This window comes from Myotis yumanensis, unplaced genomic scaffold (genome assembly GCF_028538775.1).
Source record: "Myotis yumanensis isolate MYYU_CA2020_CCGP unplaced genomic scaffold, mMyoYum1.0.hap1 SCAF_24, whole genome shotgun sequence".
Lineage (NCBI taxonomy): Eukaryota > Metazoa > Chordata > Mammalia > Chiroptera > Vespertilionidae > Myotis > Myotis yumanensis.
The window spans coordinates 821,200-831,764 of record NW_027223775.1 but is presented as its reverse complement, the minus strand read 5'-3'; the positions used below and the strand labels follow the sequence as shown (position 1 = coordinate 831,764).

The 10,565-nt window shown below is 46.9% G+C and overlaps 1 protein-coding gene across 1 annotated transcript; it reads right to left on the bottom strand.

Moving 5' to 3' along the window:
• Positions 1-9,153: 9,153 nt before the first annotated feature.
• On the bottom strand, positions 9,154-9,906 carry LOC139000620 (cyclin-Q-like). The gene has a single exon (XM_070402762.1). It carries the CDS (start codon positions 9,904-9,906, stop codon positions 9,154-9,156), a length of 753 nt encoding a protein of 250 aa, XP_070258863.1.
• Between the last annotated feature and the right edge of the window lie 659 nt (positions 9,907-10,565).

The following is a 10,565-nucleotide window of genomic DNA, read 5'->3' as shown; positions in this document are numbered from 1 at the left end:
TACCAGAGTTTTATTCCCTTGTAATCTTGACCCCTTTAGTAATATGATGTGGCCTTCTTTTCTCTTTTGATGGCCTCCACTTTGAGGTTTATTTTTTCTGATATAAGTTTTGTTCGCCCAGGTTTTTTTTTTTCATTTTCCTGTTCCTAAAGACATTTTTTCCAGCTGTCCACTTTCAGTCTGTATGAGTCCCTTGTACTGAGGTGGGTCTCTTCTAGACAGCATATATATGGGTCATGTTTTCTTCTCATTTCAGGCACTGTATGTCTTTTGAATGGAGCATTCAGTCCATTTATGTTTAAGATAATTTTTGATAAGTACTTATTTTAGCCATTTTTGTTCTTTCTCCTTATTGTCTTTCTTACCTTTCTATTTCTTCTTTTTATGACAGACCCTTTAACATTTCTTGAGTTAAGCTCTTCTTATTAATAAACTCCCTCAGCCTTTTTGTTTGTTTGTTTGCTTTGTTTGTGAAGCTCCTGAAATCCCCTCCAATGTTAAATCATAGCCTGGCTGGATAGAGAAATCTTGGAGTCAGTTCCCTCTTTTGCACTAATTTGTATACTTCCTCCCGTTCACTTGTAGCTCCATGTGTTTCTGTTGAGAAATCATTTGATAATCTAATGGTGATCCTTTTCAGGGAACTCTCTGACTCTATCTTGCAGCCTTAAGATTCTGTTTGTGCTGTTACCATTTGCCATAGTAATTACAATGTGTATTCATCGTGTTTGAGAATCTCTGTGCTTATGTGAGTTTTTCTACCCCAGGTCAGGGAAGTTTTCTGTCATTGATTCTTCTAATAGGTTTCCTAATCCTTGTTCCTCTTCTTGTTCTCCTGACAAACCTATTCTACAAAAATTACTTTCATTCATGATGTAGCAAAGCTCCCTTAGGCTCTCCTCCTGGTTTCTAATTTTTCCCCAATTGCTATTCAGATTGTGTTGTTCCCTGGGTGTCTCTGCCCTATCTTCTAAAGCACCAATTTGGGAGACAGAGGGACTCCTGAGGGCAGCGTGCTTCCTCCAGGTTCCACAAGGGGGCCTTCAACTGAAGGGCGCCTGAGGATTCACAATGCTCCCCAGGGCCTTTGCACCAGGAAGGACAGGGCAGGAGGAATGGGCCAGGAGTCTTTAAGCTTCATCTCAGTGCAGGAAAGTGGTGATACCCAGGACACAAGGGCACAGGCGGTTCAGAGGGCAGCTTTGGGGCTGGAGCAGGAGGACTTCATGCAGGTGGGGGAGGCTGAGACCCTGGAGGTGAGGTTGGACACAGGCCAGGAAGTTTGGCTAGATCTTGAGTTGGGGGCAGGGGCGGACTGGGTGGCTGCAAGAGCAGTGTGTGCAGGGAGAGGAGACTGAGGTGAAGCAGGGAACCCAGAGTGAGGAGCAAGGGGAAGACAAGGAGGGCCTGGGTGAGGAATTGCAGGCATAGGCTCACTTTGTCCTGTGGACAGAGGGCCTTCTGGAGGTGGTGCCATTGCAGGCCACTTGGGCGGGGGAGGGGGTTTTCCCTGATCTGCAGGTGGGGAGGCAGGAGGTGGTGGTGAGTGAAGAGCTGAGGCTGGAGGCACAAGTGACGGGGGATCTGCAAGGAGTGACCACCAGCAGGAGGGGTGGATGGAGGAGCAATTAATTGCAGGGGAACAGTTTGTCCTGCAGTTGGAGGGGGTGGGCACCATGGAGGCAGTGGAACAGGTGAGAGAGTTGGAGCCTCAGTCAGAGGCCAAATCAAAGCCAAAAGAAGAGAAACCAGTGCAGCAGGAGCAGGCCCAGTCAGGGCCCAGGGCCAAGTTAACCAGCTCCCCTCTCGAGATGCTCCAGGCCGTTCAGTTGGAGATGGAGCTCATGAACGAGGAAGCCAGCAGGGCCTTCTCTCGGCTCAGGTGCAGGACTCGGCGGAGGCTCAAGCCCTATTTCGAACTGAGAAGCCTCAATATCCAGTGCATCCCTGGATTCTGGCTCACAGCTGTATCCTTGAGGATAGAAGAGCAGGATCACAAGGAGCATGGGACAGTGCAGGAGAACAGTGTAAGCAGGGTTGGTTCCCATAGAAAAGAACATAGAGGACAAGCTCAGGGCACTGTGCCCCAGTCTGGCCCAGGGTCCTGGAGACACCCTCTGTCTTATACAGGCACCAAAAAAGCGGTATCTGGGGTCCAGGGGCAGAGCTCCAACACAGAGGCACACATACACCAGGGGCGGATGCCCACAGACTGGGCTGTGTTGCCCGGGCGCTTCTGGGACTAACTAACACTGCCCTACAGGCCGTCTGTATGTCCAAGTCCTCAGTCAGAAGCAGGAATGTGTGATGTGTAGTCTCTCAAGCCCTCAGCACAAAACAATCTGGTGGGCATCAGTGTCTGTCAGGAAACAGAGTGGTGCTGTGCCCCTTTCTGCCTTTCATGGAGAAGGAGTGGCCTTAAGGGAAGGAGAGGCCAGGTCAGGCTGTACTTTCTAGCTGGTCCATGCCTAGGTCCCAGAGTGCAGGCTCCTTGACCCAAAGAACTTTTTCAACCACCCAGAGTTGTCGGCCATGATCAGTGTCCAAGATGAAAACATGCTCGGCCACATGATCGATTTGAAGGTCAGGCCTCCTGCTCCACAGAGTGGTTGAGGGCAGGTGGAGAAATGGCCTGTCACTGAAAACAGCTACAGGCGGGAGCCCTGGGCTGCTGCAATTTCATCTCCCTGGGTTCACTTTCCTTCTGCAGGTGAGGGAAGTCAGGCATCCCTGGGGTTGCAACACCATGAGCCTGAACTTCCGCAGCAACACCTACTTCCACAACCATGTGATTGTGAAGGAGTATCTCATCACCCTCTCAGGTAAGAGGAGGCTCCCTGCATGGGCTGCAGCTGGTGGTGGGCAGGGTGGGAAGGCGCTGTGCCCAGCTTCACATACCCCTCTTCTGAAGGATACAGGCTGTCCCGTGCCACTCCCATTAAGTGGTACCAGCATTGTGAAGGAGAAGCCTACAGCCACGGGCACCAGGACAGCAGCCCCAGCTTCTTCTACTGGTCCTCTGACCACATGGTGACAGAATCTGGAAGGATTGCTGAGGTGGGATGTCCCTGGCCATGCCAGCATACAGCCACCTATGTCCGCCTGCTGCTTGGGTTTCTATTCGGGTCCCTGTGCTCTCCTGACCCAGGTCTGTTTGCCCTACCATATCATCAGCAAGGACCTGTGGCTCCATCCCCTGAAGTACTATGAGAGGACCATGGCCCCCAGTGAGCGGACAGGACAGGTGAGGAGGTGGTGCCTGGGCTCTCCCCCACGGTGCTGCCAGTTTCCTGGGCCATTCCTTTTCGCTCACAGGGACACCTGGATGCTGGGAGGGATAGAGCCTGTGACACCAGGTCCTCATGGTGTGGGCGTGAGACAGGAACCACCAGCACAACAAGGGCAGTGCAATTCCAGTTCAGGCAGAAGGGGTTTAGGTAGGGGGAGGGAGTGTGCATGTCCACTGTCACTCAGAATCAAAATAGATTCCTTGAGCCACTCCTCTGAACTCTCCCTCTAGGCCACCCAAGCACCTTCAGGCCTTGCCAACTGCCCCTCAACAGGGGCTGGCATGACATGTTCTTCCTATACTCCTTTCCACAGGTGTCTGCCAATCTTCCTCATGCTGAGGCATAGGCTGCTGTGCTGCCATGCCAAGTTGTTCTATAGCTGCCCACCTCATCTCCTATTTCCCTAAGGTCTCCTCTTTCTCCTGGGGCCAGTGGTATAGGCCTGCACCTTATCAGTATCTTAGGGTGCAAAGTGTGGGCCACAGTGCTGGAGGAATCCTTTTTTTTCAGCCTTGTCAGAGGTTCTTCAATCCTTTTATCCATTTAGGTTTTCAGGGAGAATACCTAATTTGTTTCCCCTCCCTAACTGGAAAACAGGGCAGCATGCCATGACGAAGTAACACACTGCCTCATTTTGTATGCAGTTCACTTCATAGACTTTATGCACTTATGGTCATAGACACCCTGGCACTGCAGGATCCCGGGTTTCATTCCAGGTCAAGGGCATGTTCCTGGCTTGTAGTTAACCAATGGATGTTCCTTCTCCCTCTCTCTCTCTCTCTCTCTCTCTCTCTCTCTCTCTCTCTCTCTCTCTCCCTCTCTCTCTCTCTCCCCGTCCCTCCCACCTCCTTCCTTCCCTCCCTTCATCCCTCCCTCCCACCTCCCCTTCCATGCTTTCTGTTGAAAATGGTCAACAGTGGGAAAAGGTCCTCTAAAGTGGATTAGCAACAACAAAACACACAGATACATCATGCCGCTTAAATATAATAAAACCAACATTGAGAATATTCTCCAGGTGCCTAAAAGTGACTGAAAATCCCAATGCACCAATGTCTAAGGGTAGAAGAGATTGAGAGGCTGCAGGGCCACAACACAGGTAAAGATTTTGTAGGGGGCTTGAAAGAGGCTGGTGACTCAGCTTCCTGCCTGAGGAGGTCCTGATGGTACAGAGCCCCAGTTTTAGTTTTCAGAGTGGTGGTGTTGACATTAGTAAGGGAGATCTGCTCACTGCTTCTGCTATAACACAGAGGCCCCCAGCTTTCCCCTACCCGTCTCCTATTCCTTTGCTCCTTGCCCATCCCTCCTGCAGGCATGATGGTCATGTTTCATATTCAACCTGCAAGGCCCTTCCCTGCCCCAGACTGAGGCCTTAGTTGGATAGCATTACCACTGCCATGGAGGCCGGAGAGGCTCCTTCCCCCACTGCTGTGCTCGCCAGGTGAGAGCTTGGTTTTTCACTGAGTGGTGCTCCCTCTGTGGGAGCACACTGACTACCAGGGGGAAGCTCCTGCATTGAGTGTCTGCCCTCTTGTGGTCATCGTGTTTCATAGTGACTGGTCATTCCACTGTCCTGTCAATTTGCATATTACCCTTTTATTATATAGGATTAAGAGTCTCTGTGAGAATTTTTCAAAACTTAGAGAAATTGAAATATCTCTAAGAGGTTAAATTTTATGTGACATGTGGCATGTAAAATTCTAAATTCCAGTACTCTTTATAAAGGAGGGCGCCAGAAACTAGTCCAGAGAGAATTCTGAAGATGTGACAGATGCTGCCAAAGAAATGAATGAAAAAGTAAGTCTTTAGCCCTAACCAGTTTGGTTCAGTGGGTAGAGCATCAGCCTGCAGACTGAAAGGTCCCTGGTTCAATTCTGGTCAAGGACTTGTACCTTGGTAGCGGGCACACCCCCAGTTGGGGGGTGTGCAGGAGGCAGCAGATCGATGTTTCTAACTCGCTATCACTCTCTCATGCTCTCTGTAAAAAAAAGAAAATCAATAAAATATATTTTAAAAACAGAAAAATTAAGTCTTTTAATATAATTCTAGCACTGTGGTTCAAGTGATAGTATTTGCAGGTTTGCTTCTTCTTGTTGATAAAGTTTGATAATGCCATATGAGCCTTGTTTATTTAGCCATCATTATTCTTGTTTTTTCTTACAAAAGTGCTGGACTATGGGGTTGCAAGGATGTTGAAATGTCCGTTTTTGTGTCGCAAAATAGTACATTAACCTAAGTTACTTTAGTATATGAATACAAATGGAATCGGTCTTAAAGCCTTCAAAGCACTTCCTAACTTAGAACAGCCTGCCCACCCCTGACATATAGTGAGAGCAGAAATCAGGTCACTGTTGGTAAGAAGCTAATGCAATTGATGCAAACATTTCCATAGCATAAAAAAAAGGTCTTGAAAATATGGTATGCATAGTCCCTTTAGCCTCAAGATGGTATACCTTTTCAAAAAAGTATTTGTATTGATTTCATAGAGCAAGGGAGAGGGAGAGAGAAACAAAAACATGAATGATGAGAGAGAATCATAGATCGTCTGCATCTCCCTGTCCCCCACTGGGGATTGAGCAAGTACTTGGGCTTGTTCTTTGACCAGGAATGGGACCGGGACCTCCAGGCTCACAACTGGATGGTCAACCACACAGAGTCACAGCAGGTGGGCTGTGTATTTAGTTCTTGAAGACAGGATCTGATGTGAGTTAGGAGATTGGGTGTGCCATAATTAATTGACCTTTCCTTCCCTAACTTTTTTCTGGTTAATTATTTTTGAATCGTGCAACAAGACTGATTTTTGTAAAATGTATATATCCTGATTTATATTAAAGTAGTGGATAAGAGTTCCTTTTATTGGGTCTTGAATGTACTAGTGAAGGAAATAGTCTTATTTCTCTGTAATCTTAAAGTCCAGCCAATGTAAGTGTGTCCCATATCCTTCAAAGGTGTCTGTGCTCATTGCACAAGTATTCCTCAATATTACCGTGAAAGTCACACCATTCGGGCCTCTTTTGGGGTACATATTTTCTTTGGTTCTGTTATATTTTCATATATTTCCTATATATCATACCATTATTTTAAGTCACGTTCTTTTGGATTTATTTAGAATCACTCTCCTGGGACAAGGTAACATGTGCAGATTTCTACATCAATAACTAAGTTTGTGCTTTGTCTACACTTTTGATATTATACTTAAGTTAATTTGTGTGTACACTCATTATGCCATATATTAAGTTGTTGATCTTCAATGACTTTTAATACATAACTCACTTATGTCCCTGTCCTTTATTTGGACAGCCTGTTTTATGGTACATTGAAGGGGGTCAGTACATATTGACCCTTTTCCTTTACCTTTATCTTTTAGGGTTTGTCGACAGCCAAGAGTTGGATTAGTCTCATGATTTTTCTTGAGTTCAGAAGTCCATTTATTTGATTTATGAAGACTAGTTGATGTGGTTTCTCTAGTTTCTAACCAGAAGAAAATGTAGTTCCTGTAGAGATTATTCCTAGGTGTCTTCTTTCAAGTGATGTTTTGTAGCCTACACCATGATTCTATTGGGCACTTATTTTCTATGGTAAAAATAACAAGCATGCAAGGAAATGTAAATAAGTACAATCATGCACAAAAAAGATAAGAGGAAAAATATAGGAGGTAATTATTTTTAGAAGTTGTATTGGCAGGAGATAGTGTTTTTATTCATAATATTAAGGGGATCAAGGGATGTTTGCTGAATCTCAGATGTGCCGAAGGAGTCCAGGCTGTGGAGTATAAATCTGTGGAAAACATTTTGGACCCAGAAAGCTCAAGTGATTCCTTAAGGTGGGAACTGTGTCTAGTGGCTGTTTGGTTTGCGTCGCTACCCATCAGTGCCAGACATCTTGATGGATTGTGTGACTGCAGATTTGTTAACATAAATAGGTTCAGACATCCAAAGAGTTTTGTGTGGAGCAATTACAATTGCCTGAGCTATGTTTACACATGCCATGTTGATTTAGCTAAAAGATCAACCATCATAAAGTTATTGGGAGATTGGGGAATTTAGGTATGTATGGTAATCAAATTACTATATTTAGAAGGTACAATTCTAGGAACACATTTTTAAAAAATTCTTTATTGTTTAGAGGATTACATATAGTATTACATATGTTTCCTTTTCCCCCTTGTGCACCTGCACCCCCAGCACATGCCCTTCCCCCGCCCTAGTATCTATGTCCATGGCTATGCTGATATGCCTGCATACAAATCCTTTGGTTGATCTCTTACCCCCTAGTCCTTCCTTCCCTCTGAGGTTTGATAGTCAGTCCCATGCTTTTCTGTCTCTGGATCTATTTTTGTTGAATGGTTTATGTTGTTCATTGTGTTCCACAAATGAGTGAGATCATGTGGTATTTATTTTTCTCCAGCTTGCTGACTTTGCTTAGCATAATGCTCTACATGTCCTTCCATGCTTTTGGGAACGGAAAAAGTTCTTTATTTTTTACAGCAGTGTATCTTTCCTATGTGGGTATGTGCCACAGATTTTAATCCATTTATCTGCTGATGGTCACTTAGGTTTTTTCCAAATCTTACTTTGTATATTGTGCTGCTATAAATATGTGGGTGCACATGCCCTTTCCGATTGGTGTTTGTCATTTCTTGGGATATGTTCCTAATAGTGGGATTACGGTTCAAATGGGAGCTACATTTTTTAAAGTTTTTGAGGAAACTCCATAGTGTTCTGCATAGTTGCTATACCATAATGCATTCCCACCAGTCATGCAAGAGGCTTCCTTTGACACCCCATCCTCTCCAGCTCTTGTTGTTTGTTGAATTGTTGATGATAGCCATTCTGACCAGTGTGAGATGGTATCTCATTGTCCTTTTGATTTGCATGTCTGGGATGATTACTGGTTTTGAGCATGTTTTCATGTGTCTCTTGACTTTCTGTATGTCCACTTTCAAAAAGTGTCTTAGTCCTATGCCCATTTTTTTTTATTGGAATGTTGATCTTCCTTTTGTTTAATTGGATGAGTTCAGTATAAATTTTGGAGAATAGGTCCTTATCAGATATAACATAGGCACATATCTTCTCCCTGGCAGGGGACTTCCTTGTTTTGTTGTTGTTGTTGTTATATTTGTTGGCTTCTTTTTCTCTGCAGAAGCTTTTTGATTTGACATAGTCCCATTTGTTTATTTTCTCCTCAGTTTCCATTGCCCTAGGAGCTGTTTCAGTAAAGATATTGCTGAGACATATGCCTGATATTTTGCTGCCTATGGATTCTCCTAAGATTTTCATGGTTACCGACTCACCGTTAACTCCTTTATTCATTTCCAGTTTATATTTGTGTATGGTGTAATTTGGTGGTCTAGATTAATTTTTTTGCATGTATCTGTGCTATTTGTCCAACACCAATTATTATTATATGTTTATTTTGGCTTTGTAATATCTCTCATTAAGCAAACTAAAATTTCCTCTATGTTAAATCATTCATAGTTTCTATAAAACAGGCCTTTAAAAAAATCCAGTGGGGAACAGTCCCATCCGTTCTTTGACTTTCCTTCCGCTGATCCCAAAGCTCCGCTGGAGTCTGCGTCCTTTCAAAGCACAAAAGCAGACCCGGACGCCTCAGAGCCACCCACTGCAAGCTCCTGCCCGCGGGAGGTGCAGCTCCCATCACCCTCTGGACCATGGCTGCCGGGAGAGTCAAAGCCTGAGAATGAACGTGGCAGCATGCCATCGCCTTCAAAGGCCTGTCAGCAGCAGCACAAAACCAGTCCTCCCAGCCAGAGCTCTGGGGACCTGCCCTCACGGCGATGTGGTGGCGCCTTCTGCTGGCAGCCGAGCGTCCCAGGCATCTCTTTGGACAGGCCTGGGTCAGGGCCTTAGGGCATCTCTGTGTCCATGGTATAAATCCGACTGAGATCAGACACAATGTCATCAATGATTGGCTTGGTCAGGTCGTCACTAAACACCTGCCACCAAGGCTTCTCGGCCTCGGCTTCGGCGGGCACCTCGACCCCGTAGACCTTCAGGGGCAGGTGGAGCACCGCCAGCGCTATGTGCTGAGCCTGGAACCAGAGGCACAGCCCCCCGCGGTAGCTGTCCCGCAGCAGGGCCCAGGCAGTGACGGAGATGGGGGTCCGTTGCCAGCTGTAAGGAGTCAGCCAGTTCTTGAGAGAAATCAGGTAGTGGAGCAGGTACCTGTGTGGGTGCTCAAAGGAGACTTGAAAGCGCAGTACCCGCAGCACAAGGAGCTCGCACTGCGCAATGCTGTCCGGGATCACCCAGAACCCGGAGTCCAGCTCCAAGGGCTCGCTGCCCGGGTGGAAGTACCTGTTGGACACGTTGATGATGTCACGGGTTCGCAGGGGCTGTTCTTCCACTTTGCCAGCCAAGTAAAGGGCAGACATGGCGACCAAGTAGGGGTCATAGGCGTCCACGTTGATCTCGCAGAAGAACTTGTGGTAAATGGCACAGGCGGTGGCGACGGGAATGGACTGCATCCCTAGCTTGACACCTGCCTCCATGATGAAGCTTGTCACACGGAAGTGCACCCTCGCCTGGGGTGCGGGCCACCCCTTGGCGCCGGGCGCCGTGTCCTCCTCTTTGCAGCTGTCCAGGGGAAGGTCCTCCATGGGGCTCAGCCTGGAGGCCCCAGACCTTGGTGGCTGGAAGGGCAGGAGTCCTCAGGGCGTGGCCGGCGCCAGCTGGGTCCTAGAGCCCTGTGCAGCAGCCCTGCCCCGCCCCGCCCCACCCAGCCCAGCACCAACCTGCCCCACCTGACCCGCCCCGCCTGGGCTTGACCGCAGCCCTGGTTCCATCACCAATTATTGAAGAGACTGTATGACTCCATTCTATGCTTTTGCCTCCTTTGTCAAATATTAATTGAGCGTTATGGTTAGGGTCAACTTCTATGTTCTCTGTTCTGTCCCATTGGGCTATATGTCTGTTTCAGTGCCAGTAACAGGCAGTTTTGAGAATGATCGCTTTGAAATATAGCTGGATATCTGCTATTGTGATCCCTCCAACTTTGTTTTTCTTTGTCCAGATTGCTGTACCTATTTGGGGCTTTTTTTTATTTAATAAAGGACTACTTACCCTCCAAGTATTTGAATTTTGTTATATTTTATTGGAGTTTATTTGTAATACTAGAGGCCCAGTGAATGACACCTGGCAGAGTCCCTCATCCTCTGGCAGGCTGAGAGCCCTCAGGAGATATCCGAATGTTGGCTTAGGCTTAATCCTGGTTGCCAAACCTTCTGCGCGCTGCTGTGGAAGTGGGAGAGATTCCTGC